The sequence below is a fragment of the Triturus cristatus genome, chromosome 2_1 (assembly GCF_964204655.1).
Source record: "Triturus cristatus chromosome 2_1, aTriCri1.1, whole genome shotgun sequence".
Classification (NCBI taxonomy): domain Eukaryota; kingdom Metazoa; phylum Chordata; class Amphibia; order Caudata; family Salamandridae; genus Triturus; species Triturus cristatus.
In genome coordinates, this window is record NC_140581.1 from 1,167,244,538 (window position 1) to 1,167,263,300 (window position 18,763).

Genomic DNA, 18,763 nt, shown 5'->3' on the forward strand with positions numbered 1-18,763 from the left:
GCCCTGTAGTTGAGGTTTTAAAGCTTTACCCCCCCAAACTACCCCTGCCTAATTCTGCATATGCAGTTTCTATTATTTTGGGTAGTTCATTCTACTGTTCTAATGGCGAGAACGCCCGTAGGCAGTGGCAGATTGCCACTGATGCCGCTTCCCCTTTAATTTTAGCTAGTATTATGGCTGATACCTGGTCGTAATAATTTAATAACTTCATCCCTAAGTTCAGGGCAGGCTCTGCTCCGTGCTCATTTTGCATTTGTCTTAATACATCTGGTATTACTGCTAATGAAGGAATACCAGGAGTTCTGGTATATATGGCACCCCAAGAGGTACAATTCTCTAATTGTGGTGTAATCCCCATGGGCAAGCAGATTGTTAACATTCTGTATTTTTCAAATGGTGTTGTATTTGGGAATACTGCTTCTAACTGGGTTATTTTCTGAGCTACCCAGAAAGGAATTTGTTCACTTTTGTGGGCAATTTACCACGTGTAATGTTTGAGGAGTAATTTTAGTAGCTGGTGTAACTACTGTTGGTTGGACCGCTACTGTCCTCAAGACGAAGTGTGTCATGTTTCTGTAAAGTTTTATCAACTCTTTGTGTTGAACAAACAGTTCATCACGTGGCATTGTGTCAATGTCAGGATGTGGTGCATAGGTCGATAATGTCTGCCATGTTGCTTCTGGTCTTTCTAAAGGACCAAGTCTTGCTCTTGTTCTAATGTGGGGTAGGACGTCATTAAACCAGAAAATATGTTCCTGGTAGGTAAGCTGAATCTCAATCTCCTCAAACGGAGTGTAGACCGCTGGAGTCCCTTCATGTATGTAATAATGAAAAGTTTTTGTTACAGTATTTGCTGCTGGGAATGTAACACAGGAATAGAATACCTGTTTGGAAATCTTTGTGTGCCTCTATCACGAATATTACTACACCTCCTCTGGGTGGTAACCCATGTTTGACGAGTCTAACTGTCAGAGTGTGTCTTACTTTGGCTGCAATTTGTATTGCATTGGCATCTTCCTCACCATCTGATTAAGTGCCTGTGGTAAATCTCCATTTTCGTTGGCCATTGTGTATAGAACACAGACTAACTTGTCCAACGAAATTATGATAAGGTTTTATGCACACTTTTGAGAACAATTCCTTCAAGCTTGATTAACCAACAGTCAATAAATAGGCTATCTCGCCTTCTCAGCTGTGGGGGTATTTTTGCCCACTCACTCCAGACGTCTCTGGTTTTTGCGAGTAGGGGTCTCTGAGAATAAGCACGACTGAGCTACTCAGATTCTACTGTTAACTAAGTACCAAACCAAACGTTGGTGGCGCCATGTAGTGTAGTTCCTATAGTACCCTCATGCAGGACCTGCGCTTTTGGACAACATACACTGTGGGTGACTCTGTGCACCCCCACTGCATATGCTAGACGTGTTTTGCATTAGCTAGCTCACAGTGCCACTAGAATCTCCTTTTATCAGAGAGATTAGTTTTTGGCAACCTCAGAACACAACAAACCCTGGTTCCTCAGACTTGTGGAAACAATATACTACTTTTCACCCAGTCACTCGTGCTTGCTCATTTTGTCTCAGAGAGATACACGGAAGAAACAGTCGAGCATGTTTACAATAAGAATTTATTGTACCGTTGTTCTTCTAGTGTAAAATATATGCACTGCTACAACTGTTACACGGTAGCAGAGATAAAGGGTCAGCAGTACAGTGAATAAAAAGTAATAGTACAGTTCTACCATTTTGCAATAGTCATGAACATATACATGAATATAAAATGCATTTATAAAATAAAGCGCATACTCCTAAGATGCCGGTCTAGATGTACCTAAGTGTACCTAGCATGTGAGTAGGTGCAAAAGAGCTAATAAACCTAAGAGCCAAGAATCCCCCTAGGATTTAGTCGAACCCCATTACCTGAACAATTAGAGTGTGGTACCTCGTCCTGATTTCGAGCGGGACACCCCGCAAGGGATGTTTAGACCACTGTCAGCTGGAGCGACTGCATGCAGGAGTCTCCGCGTCTCTGGTCAGTGTGTCAGCCTTGAAGTCTCGGTTTCCTCCTGCCTACTGATAGCAAGAGGTGCTGTATTTATACAGTCCTTGTGCGTGTGTTAGCCATTGTTCAGCATGAGGATGACGTTAGGGATTAAACCTTGTGCGTAGATAGGGGAGGTGAAGTATACCCCCGGGTAGTGTTCTCATAAATTATTCATATGTGCTAAGGATGATGTATTAGCAATATCTATTTGGAAAAACCCTCCCTCTGCATGGAACTAGGTGAAAGATTTAGTCCATAAAAGGCATCAGTCCTTATAAGGCTTCATGTCATCTCATCGGCAACCTTTTTTATCCTTAGGATGATCAAAAAGATCCTCCCCTTCTTACCGCCTGAGAGTCAACGTACAGTTGTTACTTCTCTCGTGATGGCCAAGATTGATTATTGTGATGGTCTATATTTGAGCCTACAGGAATGCCATATGAATAGACTGCAAACGCTTCAAAATGCGGCAGCTAGGCTACTGTCAGGTACAGCTAAGTTTGCGCCTATTTACAAAGAACTTAGCAAACTGCACTGGCTTCCTGTGAGGAAGCGGGTCTGTTTTAAAGCCCTTTGTATTGTGTTTAAGGCACGTCAGGGCATGGGCCCGGAGTTCCTGAAACAAAACATCCAATGGTATCATCCTAAAAGGACGTTACGGTCAATGGAAGCCAGGTTGGCGATAGTACCACGGATAAGGAAGGCTTCCTGGGGCGGAAGAAGCTTCATTTTGCGAGCCACCAAGGCATGGAACGCCCTTCCGCCCTATCTTAGAATGTGCCCCGATCTTCTGGCCTTCAGGAAGAGCTTGAAGACCTGGTTGTTTAATAGGTAGTGTGAAAGCTTCTGTCCCCTCATTTAGGAATAATGGGTAGCGCCAGGACACCCTTGGGTAATCGCGCGCTATATAAATCCCCATAACATAACATGTCCCTATAAGGCATTCTGTCCTTATTAGGAGTTATGTCCTTATAAGGCTTGTTCATATGAAGTGGAGATGATGTAGGGAAAGTGTACGATGTTCCCTGGACCTATATTAGGGTACTGATATAAAATATAAAAGGGCCACTCGGCCTCCGACCTGAGGCTGTGCACTAAAGGGGTCCCTGCTGGGAGCTCCCAAACATGGTTTTCATGTCAGACAGACCGGCATGGAAACCATATCGGAAACCGTGATTGTAATCTCAAGTGCAGAAAAACCTGCCCTTGAGATTACTTGCCGAGTCCGTCAGAAGCCAGCCGGAATGACCGGCCAGTTTCCTTTCCAACCGCCTCCAACATAATGAGGTGGTCGGAAAGGAAACCAAGAGGCCCATTACATTGTGGCCCTAAAGGCTCCGATACGGGCCATATCGTAATCAGCCCCTCAGTGCTTAAAAGCCGTTCTAGTGGCTTAGTGGACTAATACCTTCACTATAGGGGCCTATGTTATGGTCACAGATTCAATTCCCGGCCGGTCCACTCAGCCTTTCATTTGTCTGAGGTTGATAAAATGTGTACCAGTGAGTTGGGTAACAAACATCTGTTATTCAGCACCAAAATGCCCATGGGTGAACGTGTGTTCATGTTAAAACTAAGTGGATAAAGAAGTAGTGACAACAACCACTGATTCACAAAGTCAAGTTTGCAGCATTGATCTAGAGGGGGTTGGAAAAATTGTTGACATCTAAACTAGTGAATATAATGAAGTTATAGAACTTGCTGCTATTGAGAGTGAAGATCCTGGAGAAGGTACCAGTAGCAGTGGACAGTTTTAGGACCAGGGTCATTTTGAAAAGCTGTTACAAAGTCATGAGTGGCAGCAAGAAGAAATAGTCTCTGATCCACCCACTGAAAAACTCCAGTTGAAAATTCAAGTTACAAGAAGCCTCAGAGGAAGAAAAAAGTTCACTGTGAATCAAGCTGATGATGCTGATCAAAGTTCAAATCCATCGGTGATCGGAGAAGATGTAGCACTAGTCACAAGTGAAGATGTAACAAACAAGACATTAAAGAGAACCTGTAAGAAAAAAAAACACTGACAGAACAAAATACTCTAGCAAATCAAAGAAGAACCTGAAGTAATTGAAATCAACACAGAGAAATGTGGAAGTGACCTGCTAATTGGTAAAAGACCAGCAAGAAGAAGGAATCCAAACAGAAAGTATGCTACACCTGAACGAACATATCAAGCATCCGTATCTGAAAAAGAAGAGTCAGAAACAGAGATATACAGTGCACTATACTGTGCCAATACATATTTGAAAGTGAACCAGAAGAACTAACTTTAATGCTCTGAAAAGACGGTCAGAGAATAATTTAACCTTTAATAAGAATCTAAAAAGGAAAAAAGTTTGAGAAAATGAACTGAGCTAGAAAGACAACATTTTTAAGGCAATTTTTATTATTACTTTCACTGAAAAGAATAAAAACTCTATTACTGTTCTATGAAACATTTTTGTTGATATTTGGAGTTCCAAGTTTTTAATTTTTGTATCTCAAGAGAAAATGGCATATAGCAAATGTTGCAAAATTATTGGCATAATCTACTTGAGAATAACACTAATAATCTTAGTTGCCATATTGCTGTGCCTCTTTTCTCCGGAGGATTAAGACTTCACAGAAGTTGAATTAACTACAGTTATACACATGATGCTAAATCTAATACATTGACACATAGGGAAAGCTAAGTTTTTGGATTTCATGATAATGTTTATACTAAAATGTTGAGTGAATATCTGTTTATTAGGGGCGTCAAGGACTGCTTTGTGTGCAATTTTCTCCTTAATTCTGCAAGTGAAGGAACTACATATCTACAGCTTCCTATGTCTTATGGTCTAGCTTGTAATGTGTTTGTTGGTATTTTTAATAAACATGAATTTTTATCACATCATCTGCGTGTCTCCAAAGATGCAAAGAATGGTTTCAAATATGGGAAATTCCTGAATACAAGTTAATAGTAATACTAGCCATACTAAATGATTGTATATATATATTTTAAGTAAATTGTTACGGAATATAATGAAAAGCTAGTGATATTGTGAGAGTTTGGAAAGATGAGAAGAAGATAGGAACAGATTAAGGCTGTTGAAGAATGCAGACTGTCAAATTTGCATCCTAAATTGAGAATGGAGCATGAGAGAAAGGTGTAAGGAAGAACAGGGCTTATGTCGAGAATAAAACATGGTCGACATAACTAGCTTTGGTGCTGCGGCGTCCAACAGGCTAGTCTCCCCGGGGCGGAGCTAGGAAGAACTTGAATTGAAGTAGCGAAGTGGGAAGGACATGGCAAGGGGAAGGACCAACACGAGAGTAGGAAGGAGGAGGACTCCGGCAAATGCAGCTTGGACCCCGAGGAGGAGTGACATGAAAGCAGGAAGGAGGACATCGGCGAATGCAGTGAGGACCGCAAAGTGAAGGATGCCAATGGAAGGAGAGGGACGAGTGAAGTGGTCGACTTCACTGGGGAAGCAGAGGACATCGGCGGGAGCAGCAAGGAGGGTAAAGCGGTCAGCTTCTTGAGTGAGAGGGAGCTGGGAAGCAGAGCAGGCCAGAGAGCCCAGAGCAACGCGGTTAAGTCTGGCAGCCAGGAAAGGGGCAAGGACACCACGGGCATTACATCCACGTCCCAGTAGATGGGTCGTGGCCAGAGGCAAGTGTCGGGAGCATCACACTCTCAATGGTGGAGGTGGCGAGTCAGTTGGAAGGTGTCCTAAACCCCGCAAGGATTTTGCATGTACCCAGCAGGGTGTGAAAGAGCTCACAGGGGAGTGTTGTGCGCAATAATAGAGTCACATCACAAACCTGGTGGTATTAGCCCTTAGTACTGTTTTTAAAAAGAGCATGCATGTTAACATGATGCTTTGGGTTTTTCTTTGAAGGATTCAGCTTGCTGACTGGTCGTACAGAGTGAAGAAGAAGTTACCTATACCAGGCTGGAAGACCTGGAAGCATGGGAAGGCCTGAGAGCTACTAGCTTTTACTGGGAACTGCTTCATTTGTCCCTTAATTGGTGCCAAACCAATAATTTACGTGCCTGGTCTCAATAAAGAAAACTGGGAACGCATATAGCCTTGTCCCTGGATCCTTTACTTACCACAAGTGGTGTCAGAAGTGGGATCACCCGTGTCTGACATTATGATAGAAGCCATGCCACTGGAAGAAATTATAGCCTCTCTCTAGGAGGTAACACTGAATTAATATATACTAGTGGAACTAAACTGTAGGCTGTACTCTATAATGGAAATCCTACAATTTATTTTGTCAACTTTTATAACAATGACTTTACAAACAACGTTAATCAGAGATAATTCTGAGTCGCTTGTGGAGTCAGCAACGAGTGAAAGGCATCAGGTATATTTGTGCCTAGCAGGAGGTTTCAATGCTAAATTAAAGCAGCCTATGCTTGGCAACCATATACCGTTCTCTGATGGGCCCGATCAGAGGGGTAAAGAACTGGAGTTGGTATCCCTGGATCTATGCAACACACTCGAGGTGGCAGTCAGGGGTGAAGCTGGCATGTCAACTTTCAGAGGCAAGAATTGCCACTCTATCATCAATTATATTTTTGTTTCATACATCCTATCTGGCTGGGAGGCGTCAGGGGCTATTGTACAAGCAGATTTTGGAGATCACAATCCCATTGTAATTGATTTACTTATGCCATATAGAGTGGTTCCCAGATGTCAACCAAAATTCTGCAATATACAGGTATTCACTGAAAACACAAGGGTTAGCTGGAAACTTTCTGACCACTCACGTACACCAACAGAAATCATCCAGAGGAGTCTTATATTAATTTTGAGCTGCCTTTCCGACATGAGTTTTAGTGGGAACACACAGATAGTAAGTTCATTAGTAGCTCTCAACTCAAATATTAAAACCCACCTCTCAAATGTGGTGAAAAAAAAATCTGATGTTTGCTCCACTCCAAGATGGTTTGACCAAGAGCGCTCAGCTTCTATCCGAGCACTTCAGAAGGCTTGATTTGCTAGCCCCAGAGACCCTGCACAAGTGATTAGCCTGTGTAAAAGATACAAAATAGCAACCTAAAGAAGGAAGGTGGAGGAGATTACCCAGCAGTGGGCCAGTCTAGCGCACTCAGCCACGATCAAGAACAGTAAAGCATGAGGTTGATTTAAGACTACCAGCCTTGGTATCCTGGGCGCCGACATTTAATTGCACCGCCACAAGCTTCTGGGCAAACCTTTGAACAGCGGCACTCTTTTCCAAATTAAAGACTGCTTGTGCATCCAAATAACAAGACCGAGGCCAGGGGTGGGAGGCACTGATGTGGATCTGAAAGCACCCCCTCCAGGATTCTGCATCAGAGACATTCAACAGCAGGCTGCCTGTAACAAGAAAATAGCCTGTTGGTGAGTTTGTACCACAGTAAGTAAAATCTTTGTCAAGCGGTTGCAGGGATGCTCAAATGTCTACCAGACAATGGTTTCTTATTACATCATATTTGATAGATCAGCAAGGCCTTTTCTGTCTAGGATTGTGGTGGCAACTTCCAGTCACCCTGATGAGACTGCATGTGAATATAAATTCTGTATCTTGGAAATTGTGGATAGGAAACATGTTCAGGATAATTTGGGGGCATAAATGGAACTAATTGTAATAGATTTATATCTTGCAGAGAGATTTTGGCAAGCACATAGTTACCCTCTGGGTTCGTCCATGTTTTTGTAACCCTACAAGGCAGGGAAATCCTCAGTAACGTAATCACCGCACACTTGCTGGAACTGTTGGCCCAATCCCACCAGAGTCAGTGGAAGCACCATGTGGGTAATATATACCACTTTACTTACCCAGTTGTGTCACAGTTCAACGGACTCTATTTGGGGGAGGTGGGTGCCCTGTAACAATGCAAAGTTTGCAATGGTTGCGAGAGAGGAGTAAAAGGATGTTCTTCTTTTTGTATAGCAACCTTTGCCACTGACATTAACAGAGAGGATACAGAGAGGCACAAGGTAGTGCCTGTTGGTGCCATAATGAGGATAGGACTGTGTGCAGATGGAGAAGGGGAAAGAGGAATGAGGAAAAAGATAACTGAACTATCAGTGTAACTTTAAATGGTGGGCGAGCACCAGGACCCAAGAGATGTTGGCCAGTATAGGACCTTGACAACGAGAAGGCAAGGGTACAGTGGCAGCTTCTCACCTGAGGCTTAAGAGGCCATGACATTAGCGAGTGGGTGTGATGTCTTTGCCCAGTGTACAAGTATGCGTTGCTTCTGAGGGGTCAATGGGAGTATGAAGGAGGCGGAGAAGAGTGGGAGGGTGGTACCAGAGATAATGAACAAAGCAAGTGTGGTATGGATAGAAAACGTTTAGCCATGGGTAGCATCAAATATGGGCTCAGGCACTGATGACAAGCTCAAAGTGTACTAAAACATCAGCCAGCCCGGACTCCAGAGGGATAAATGGGTCAGGGGTTGCCTACAGGTATAGGAAACAACTTGGCAGTATACAGGCACCCTAATAAAGCACTTTGTCCTAAGAAGCCATGTGAAGGAGCCAAGCAGCTGCTCTTCTGCATTTTGAGCAGTGGCTTGGATTTGTCCCTGCTCCTCACTAAAACTTGGACATCCCAGTTCAGATCGTCCATATCAGAGTTTATTGTGGTGGTTTATTGTTATGGGTACAGCAATGTCACATCTTGTGGTCAATTGATGGAAGTTCCTGGCAGGCTAGAGCTTGCAATGGGGATATCTCCATACAAGTGAATTCCAGAGTGTCAAGAAATATTTAAGTCGTAAAGTTCTTAGAAGGCTGAGGACTTGCATAGCATTGTGATCAGCACTCTTGTAGCGGGGTCCATGAGCCAGTAACTAATGTCCAAAGTATGTAGCTGTAATCAGAGAGCCAGGAAGACTTCCGCTTCGTGCCAGTTTCAAAGAGAGAAGTCTGCAAATACATGTATAGCATGCATCTTAAGGGTAAAGTGCCCATTCTTGCATACCCCTTTGGCAGTGCAGGGGATATGTGGCGTAATAAAGTGAACACCCATGATCCAAACTCTGGGATTGGATGGATTTCCTGCTCAGATTTATAAGGCTTATGAGCCATTCTTGGCCTCTAGCTTGATGGAAGTATATCAGGCCGCCTTGAGCGAAGGGAACCGGCCGCCGTCTATGCAGGCAACCCTACTCGTATCCCTAGTTCAGCCTCACAGAGACCCGATAAAACTGACATCTCACCGCCCATTGTCAATGTTGGGAATAGACTACAAAATCATCAGCAAGGTGGTGGCGCTCCGGCTGCTGGTACATGCTGACCAAAGCAGTTTCAATCCAGATAGATCCCAATACTTAAAATCAAGAGGCTGCACAGGGTGATGGAGTTGGCCCCAGTGCAGTGGCCATATGTCACCGGTTTGGTGTTTGATTTAGAAAAGGTGTTTGACACCGTCGAGTGGGGCTACGTTTTTGCTACCTTATCTAAAATGGGTATTGCAGGGCAATTGCTGAGATTCATATGGCTCTTCTAAACAACGCCCATTGTCCAGGTAAAAATAGGTCACTACATGTCGCTCTCTTTCTTGGTGGGGGCACTCGACAGGGCTGTCCCCTCTTCCTATTCCTCTCTGCCCTAGAAATGAAGCCATTGGCCCAGTAGTTCAGTCAGGAGGGTGGCACCTGAGGTATCTCGTTGGACGATGGCATAGATATAGTGTCAATATATGCAGATGATGTGCTTCTTTATAAACGAGACATTCACATGGAGATCCCCATGATTGCAGGGATACTGGAGGGATTTCGGCAGGTGTCAGGATTGGAAGTCCACTGGACAATATCTTACGCATTCCCTCAGTGTGCGAATTGCCATACGCAGGAGGTTATGGTAAGAGACCAAGTGGTGAGGTGGGAACCTCACATTTTCTGTTATCTGGGGATCCGCATCTACCACAATACACAGGATCTCATTGACGGGAATTTGACTAGGACCATATCCTCCCTGCACCTACAGATGGCCTTCTGGAGTACTCTCCCGCTTACGGTCCAAGGGCAAATATCTCTTTCTGAAATGATAATGCTCCCCCGTCTTCTATACTTTTTCCAAAATGTACCTGTGCCGGTACCCCAATCCACCTTCACGGCACTACATGCCATATTGAGAGGGGGGGGGGGGGGGGGGGAGGTTTATTTGGAACTGGGGCAGGAAATGAGTGGCAGTCTGCAGTTGCTAATGGAGAAGGGAGGTCTAAAAGTACCAAATTTTGAACATTATTATTTAGCTGCACAGCTGCAGTAGCCTGCGAGATGATCAGCTGAGAGGCAGCTGGGTGAGATGGGCGGCTTGCTGACACTCATGGAGCAGGAAATGGTGGGGACACCACTAATTTCTGGAGCGGAGACCCCTTGTGAGGTGAATAGTCTGGTGAGCATAGCCTGCCAAAGCTATAAGAGAGGCTTATGTATACCAGACATGACTTCATATTATTTGGCTATTGGCCTGAACCTCATGGCGCCACTTCACACACACACACACAGGTAGGGAAGGTTTGGCGGTATGTAGAGAGGCTGGGTTGACCTCAGTAGAAGACCTGTTTAGAGACGGGGCACTAATACCGTATGGGCAATTATAGGAGGAATATGAGTTGCCTACGGGGCATGCTGGTGGTAGAGTTGGGTCGTCTGTGGAATGTAACAGACACTGAACCGAAACAACACCCACTGATTCACACCCTACACATTATGGGGAAAGGCCACAAACTCATAACCTGGTTTGTGAAAGCCTTGGCTCACACGACTAGCGACCCCTTGTTTTACACGCGCTGACTCTAGTAGACTGATATAGGACATAATCTGACACTTCAGGAATGGGAGCGAATCATTCACGATCAACGTAAGGTGTACAGAAATGCCAAATTTCAGTACATACAATATAATATACTGCATAGGGCATAAGAAACTCCTGTGGCCTTACATAAAATATTTGGCTCCGCCTCCCTTTGCCCTAGCTGTCATGCGTGCAACACAGATATGATGCATATGTTCTGGTTGTGCCTAGCCATTGCGACTCTGTGGACTGAAGTGAGAAATATACTAACTACACTGACAGATCATACAGACCTTCACACTCTGGAAAGTGCATTACTGTGGTTAAATAGGCATAAAACGACCCAAAAAGTGACCAGCAGATTCATGGATTTGGCAATGCTGACCACTTGTTATGCCATAGCGATGCCCTGGGTCAGGCTGAGGTGGTTGGCTGCAGAGGGAAGAGGCTAGAGGCCTTTGCAGTGTCCCTATTGTGGAGAATAGTTTGCAAGAGTTGCAAGAAATACAAGATGTTTCCTTGGATGGATAATGGTTATTAGAACCTGGGGTGTCCTGAACACCACCTTGTGACCTTAGCAGAGTCTGGTGAATCTAGTGAGGCGTTATTATGCCATTATGCCTGATGGGTTGGTGGACTGTTGTTCCTACTTCTCGTGTGTACGGGGGGGAGCGTGGGCTCTGGGGCTATAAGATGGTGTACGTTGGATTCTAATTAAGTTTATATGCTTGATATTGTGGGATGCACCCCATGAATGGGTTGCAAGCTATAATGTATGCGGACATTGTCAATATTCACACTGCTATTGTGATCTGCTACTTACTTTAGTTTGTTTGACACCAATATTATTTCACACTGAACCATGTACTCAAGTCAGTGTGATATCTAATGCATCGAGCGCCATGTAAAAACATCCTCACTCGATTATACAGCATAATCTGCTTATTATGACCTAAAAATCAATAAAAGTTGGTAAAAAAAAACAACTTTCTTGAATCACCTGGTGTGCTTTCTCAGGAAGCAGGCTATAATTGGCCTTGTGGATGAACCTTTTGGTTGGATTCCTGGGTTTTATTCTGTTAGTTATTTAAAAATCAAGTATCAGTGAGAAATTGGTGCCCAAAATTTCAGAGAGGTGTCACCAGATGACATGCACATCTTTTTCAGATTTCCCAAGTACGCCACAGATATTCAAACTGTTTCATGGTATGTTTTCCAAATTGGTGAGTTTCTTGCATAGGTGCCAGCTTTCTTGTCCTAAATCTGGGCTGGTGTTCATGCAGTTTTCCAGCCATCTAAATGCTTTTCTGGGGATGTCTTATCTAGCTGATTTGACTTCAGTCATCAGTGCTGCTAGGTTTTCATTCATTGTGCCACCTTTGTACCCAATAACCATAATCTCCCTCCTTGGGGCCTCCAAAGTAATTCCAGATGATGCCGGGGTCATACAGATGGCCACAATTTACAGCCTCTGTAAAGAGCAACTGTCTTAACAGCTTTGCAGAGGACATGGCTGTAAAGTGCATCCAAAAAGTAGTGAAGTCTTTTGACAATCAGAGTAGCTCAAGAAACGAGGCCAGGGTATGGAGCTCAGGGTCCCCTTAGGGCTGCAAGGACACAGCAAGTGCCAAGGGTCCTGCGCTTCCCCACGGCACAACACAGCAGTATGTCTGGCCATAGAATAAATGGAGAACTAGGGAAATGGACCTTCTATTGTGGGCAGCTAGACATTGACACAGAGTTTGAAGTGTCTGTTATGATCAATGTCATCATATCGTGATGATAAGTCAAATGACTGTCCCCCAAACTTCTGACTGTTATGGGGTAGGATGGGCATGGTATTGCAGGTCCCAGTGGATAGTGTTCACAAAGGAATGAAGTTGGCTGTTTATTAGCTTTGCAAAGGGAGTTGCGTGGTAGATGGCCAGCAGTTTGCCCACAGATATTGCAGGGTCTCCCTCTGTCACCCACTCATCATTCCTGCAAATACCCATCATACAACTAACCTGAGGCATAACCGCAGCTCTCCTGATCTTGCGGAGAGTCCCAGAACACTATCCAAAAGTGGATACCAGCACTATGAGACATAGTGACTTTTTCATCTTGTCTACTCTCTCATCGGTGCACCACTCTTAGATAAGGAGGGTTGCAGGCAGAGAAGCGCACAGCAGTAAAGGATAAAGAAACGGAGCAGGAGAGGTATATATACCTAGAAGTTGTCTTTGGCTTCCCTTAAGATTTTCAAAACATTTGGGTGAGTAAAGTCTTGTCCAAGATGGGCCTGCCGACAGAGCACCCGGAGTCACCAGCTGGCCACATGAGAGCAGCTGAGGGAGCCTCGATCCCTACATGGAGATATAAAGAACATAATCCTAGATAAGAGACACTTAATCCTGCTATAACCTTTTTTCTATTTGTACAAAATAAGAGATAATAAGGCTGATTTATGTTCAGTTTTGTATGAGGTTAGATTCGCAAAGGGCTCATTTACATCTTTTTGACATATAGAGAAATCAATTAATTTTTGGAAGCAAAACAATGAACAAGTCCATCAAGTCTGACTTGTAAGAGAAATATATACTTTTGAAAAAACTTAGGAGATACTTTGGGATCTAACTCATATAGATAGCTATTCAAAACACCAGACAGCTGACCTGGTACACTCATGAGTCAAAATCACCAGTATGTCATGTTTGTATGTTTCTTTGCAAGATGCTATTAAACTTTTGTGCCTATAAAGCAGGCAGATGTAAAGGTTATTCATTCAGCTTAGCTAAACGTGAGACACACAAGCATCAGTCTATAAATGCACGTACAAACAACGCTTAAGTGAAAATAACTTGTGTAGTAATAAGTAATGCCATGATACAGATTAAATGAATGAATGAATGATTGGCTTTTATATAGTGCACGGCTACTCAGTGAGTGTACTGGTGCTTGGCATAAAAGAATAGGTTGGACGACCAGTGAGGTGCAAGACATTTTATTAAAGTTTGAATAACTAGGTTTTCAAGGATTTTTTAAAAGTTACTTCAACTGTGATGGATCTCAGATGGACAGGCATCTGGATTCACAACTTGGCAGCCAGGACCATGAAGGAGGAGCCCCCTCTACGTGTTTTAGTAAAAAGGGGGACTGATAATAAGCGGGCACTGCTAGAGCACATCGTCCTACCAGACTGTAGATAATAGAAACTAATCACCTTCCTCATGACCACATAATATCTATAGATAAAGAATTGTGATTGCAAACAGTGACTGATTCTAGCTCATTATACATGAATACCTTAGCAAGCATGTCTGATGTCTGCCTGTAGGATTTAGAGGTAAAACATCAATTTCTAGTGTTTGCAAATCAATTTAGATCAGCCGCCCTTCTTGTAGTCTTAAGGTGTTACACACAGGCACAGCTTTTTCTGTTCAACAACCCGCACTCTGGAGCGATCCCAAGATCAGAAACCAGTTATTTAACATTGAAAAATCAATTAAAGGTTTGTATCTTCCCAGCCTAAGTTGTCTTTACCATCCTATTACTGCTATAATGCTTATCTTAGAGCACCATTTATGATGAGAGAACACTCAAAAAGCTATATATCATTACATATAATTAGATAACAGTATCTCATTTTAACATTTAATTTCTAATGAAAGGCACAATTGTAAATTACCATTTGACATGTATCTGAGCAGTACAAGCCCCTGTACACTCACTGAGTAGCCGTGCACTATATAAAAGCCAATCATTCATTCATTCATTTAATCTCCATCATGGCATTACTTATTACTACACAAGTTAATAGAGTCGATGTAAACCGTTTTAATTTTTTTTTTATCTTAAGCGTTGTTTGCACATGCATTTATAGACTGATGCTGGTTTGTCTCACGTTAAGCTAAGCTGAATGAGTAACCTTTACATCTGCCTGCTTTATAGGCACACAAGTTTAATAGCACCTTGCAAAGAAACATACAAACATGACAAACTGGTGATTTTGACTTGTGAGAGTACCAGGTCAGCTGTCTGGTGTTAAACCAGAAAGACTCAATTTTAAGCAAGTTACTCTACATCCAATGTCCAGGATAGAATTTCAGGACATCTTGGATTTGACAGTCCTCATACAAAAAGCAAATACATAAAGATAAAAAAGGATCTAAGTAGGAGGATTGTGCAAAACTTAAATAGCATGGACTTATCTTTAAGCACCGATTAGACGCCAAAGACAGCAGGTTAGGGTGTTTTTTTAATATTCAATGTACTTTACAGGTGCCCCCTTACTTTAAAAAAAATAACCAAATCCTGCCGACAGACACATGTGGGTAAGAAATTTGATTGGACATCCACACAGTGGGAGATTTTTGGTCGAGTCCCAGTACATCAGACGCTGAACACTCCACCTTCTCAGTATGTTCTACACATCTTATGAATCACTTGTAAACGTGCCCCAAGTAACATGTCCTTCAGCCACTTCCTAGTCACACAAGAAAACAATACTGCTAAGAAACATATTTCCTTGTCCAATCACAAACAGTGCTGTTGCAAAGATAGAACTTTGTTTACCATCTGTGGGACAGTGACTTGTCGTATTGTTCTCATTTAAAACAACAGCAATTATGGGCATCCTCACTCAAAACAAGACTATAGTAGAGTTTTAGGCAATATTTCTACATAGCTTCAATAGTTTTCTAGGCATTGAGTACAACCAAGTACTTATTCAAATTAGACATCCAGAGAGTCTAAAGAAGCCACTCGCACAAAGATTTTTTTCTCAGTCTTGTATGTCTTCTTACGCAGGCTCTTCTACATCATAGCAGTTAGGCAGAATTAGAAAACTTCCCATTGGGTACGGGCCCTTTTCCGTGTGAGTCTTAATTTCTCGTAGTTTTTCTAATTGCCGTTCCTGACGTCTGCATTTCTGCTGAGCGAGCTTGAGCTTTTTCTTGAGTTTGTCCACTTGCTCCTCGAGCTGCTGAATTCTTTTCCTCTGATGCACAGTATCCTCTACAGTGTAGTTGTGGTCACAGGAAATGGCAAGGTGGTCAGGAGCATTTGTTGGAGACATCAATAATGTTATAGAAGCATTCACCATGGGATCAGGAGGAAATGGTGGAGGCGGTGGAGGACGCAGTTCTTTTTGCTCTATTTGGTCTTCATTCTGGAAGAGACCAACACATTTGTACTATCACTGAACTTGGGGTCAACAGGCGTTAACAAGCATTTGAAATTCTTATTCATATGACAAATGTTAGAGTCATGCTCAGGTTTAACATACTGGATTGATGTTTGACCAGAGCTTTTTCTGAATTTTGAGCATTTCTTCTGATCAGAGCTTGAATATGAGAGAATGGCGTAGAGAGGAATGGCATAGTGGAATAGCGTATAGTGGAGTAGCATACAGTGGAGTAGCATACAGTGGAGTGGCGTACAGTGGAATGCCATAGAGTTTGAGGTACGTAGAGGGTAACGTGTACAGTGGAGTTGCATAGAGTGGAATCTTGTACAATGGAGAGGCATAGAATGGAATAGCGTAGAGTGGAATAGAGTACAGTGGAGTACACTGGCATGGTGTACGGATGTATGTGAAATTTAGCATCAATGTACATTATGGTGTGCAGAGTAAGGCAAAACAGCAAATTGCACTGCCTTGCATTTATCCAGATTTACCAATCAATGCAGGGCCATGCATTGTGGCCTTGAGTTGTTTTGTAAATCTGATTTAAGTATTGCATTGGCCATGCAACACCATGCATGATGCAAGGGTACCGCCATCTAATAAAACAGCTAGACCTTAGATATATGTTGGGACATGGTATACCGTGGTAACTTTGCAGTGTACCCTGGTACATGGCTATAACAAGCCAGTATATAATTGTGCAATAGCAGTATTTAGAAAATGAAAAGGCAGCCTTGTTGTTTTTCCTACACTTTGACTGTGTTCAGTATTATGGCCTTCGATATAGGTAAGCAGTAGGTCTCTACCTATTACCACTTTAATAAAATGCTAATAGGTAGGGAAATACATTTATTTTTTTACATATGTTTAAAGCCGTGTACCAAAATTTTGAAATACCTCGGTGACAGATATAACTAAGCTTAAATGCTGTATAACTTAACAAAATACTTACTCTACTTAACTATAGTACCCAAAAAGCATTACCTGTGCACTATAATGTTTAATCCTGTCAAAGTTCATGTAAATCTGTTTTCATGCTATGTCAAATACAATAGTCTATGGACAATACATTGGTGGAAAAATGTGTTTTGGGATCCCTCTAGCACTTCGACTCAAAAAAAATTCTATAATCTCAAAATGCAGAAAATCTGGAACGTTTTGTGGTCGTTCGTCAAATAGGTGGAAAGTTATTAGGGAGTGAAAATCCAAGGAATTCCTATCCATGAGAATGATAACATAACTACAGAATGGCAATCCGATTTAATGTGATTTCTTTCTTTTTATTTATTGAATTTGTTATGAATTGGCTTATTGGGCTACATAATCATTTGATCATAAAGGTGTCTTTTAGTTGTTCATGTAGTAATTCTTAAACTTTACATATGCAGTCTTGTTCATTTTTAGGGATTCCTTGCTACATTTAGTAGGATTGTGCTATCTATGAAGCCCAAAGTGAATGAAAGAGTATCATTACTGTTGTTTTAAAAGACAACATTTTTTTTCTCCCTAGCGCCCTAAAATCATGTGCTCCAAATAGTAGTCTGTCTAGCTCACTGCCAGGTCACTTTTTCATTTGCTGTACAGGGGTACATAAGAAAAATGAGCTTTGTTTGGCTTGTTCAGCACAGTTTTATTTTGTGAGCCAGAGTTTGCAAAGAAAACTTATTTAGATAATGATGTAGTATATTTATTATGTATTTGTTTAAAGGTTTTCATTAGTAAGTGACCAAAAATGGGTCTTTCAGATGTTCATGTAGTAAATCTGAAACTTTACATATGCAATCTAGTTTATTTTCTGGGCTTCCTTGCTACTTTTAGTATTGTTGTGCTACACAGATATCACTATGTTGTTAACTAATTTAACTTCATACCCACTTCATAACATCGCTTACAATAGCATAAGGAATCATCTACATAGTCTAATCTATGTTGATGTGATATTCATTACAATCCGTTCAGCCATTTTGCCTCTATGTGGAATACCAAAGTGTATGTAAAATGCATTGGAGTGCAATTGTGTTTTGGGACCCCCATTTTTTGTTTGCACTCCCTTGACCAAACACCGCCAAACTTTCAATCCTTCACTAATATAACTAATGCAATAAGACAGCAAAGTTTTGGGAAGATTTATCAAACAAGTTAAGACATTTAAAAAGAGAAGCATTCTTATAGGATATCATACCAACTGTAAACATGGCATGATTGTCTTGTGGTGTGCAAAAGATCTGAAAACTGCCACAAACGAAAAGTTTAAAAAAAAACTGTGGCAAAAGTTAGTAACAATAACAATAATACAAACAAGCACAGGCAAAATCCATCATCAATATTCAGTTAAATAAAAACCGCATAAGTACATTACATGCATAAAAACGTCAAAAAGTACATTTCACCATAAATACATATTTTCAATATTTAAAGACTATAAAAGGATTCAATTTTAAAAGGCCTTTGAATTATTCCAGCTGCTCACACGTGGTCTCCTACTTCTGAGACCACTCAACCAAAACTTTACACATTAAAGCAAATATTGGGGGACTGAAACCTTTGGAAGGTGAATCAGGGCTGGTTTTACCTGCCAATAACCCTTTCCTCTGGTCAACGGTAAAATATAACATTGTCTTAGGGTCTGGTAATGATCACAAAACAATATAAAGTGCACTGTATCTTGGACCGAGAAGTTATCACATGAGCATGGCCCCTGGTCTTCCACCTTATGCTGCCCGGTGAGTTCTGCTAAAAGCCAGTGCAAAAGATTCAATCTAAAACGAGTTAAAAGAAAGCGGTGATA

The 18,763-nt window shown here is 42.0% G+C and overlaps 1 protein-coding gene across 3 annotated transcripts in view; it reads right to left on the reverse strand.

Moving 5' to 3' along the window:
* Positions 1–1,616: 1,616 nt before the first annotated feature.
* THAP1 (THAP domain containing 1) overlaps positions 1,617–18,763 on the reverse strand; it is a 119,283-nt gene continuing 102,136 nt past the window's right edge. For 2 of the 3 annotated variants that reach the window (XM_085636618.1, XM_085636619.1), the window contains exon 3: positions 15,033–15,957. In XM_085636618.1, coding sequence (XP_085492744.1) covers positions 15,589–15,957 — 369 coding nt within the window. In that variant the 3' untranslated portion in view covers positions 15,033–15,588. Of the gene's footprint in view, positions 3,999–6,909; positions 7,374–13,017; positions 13,154–15,032; positions 15,958–18,763 lie in introns of those variants that run through there. The other variant, XR_014971896.1, reaches the window with a different exon arrangement.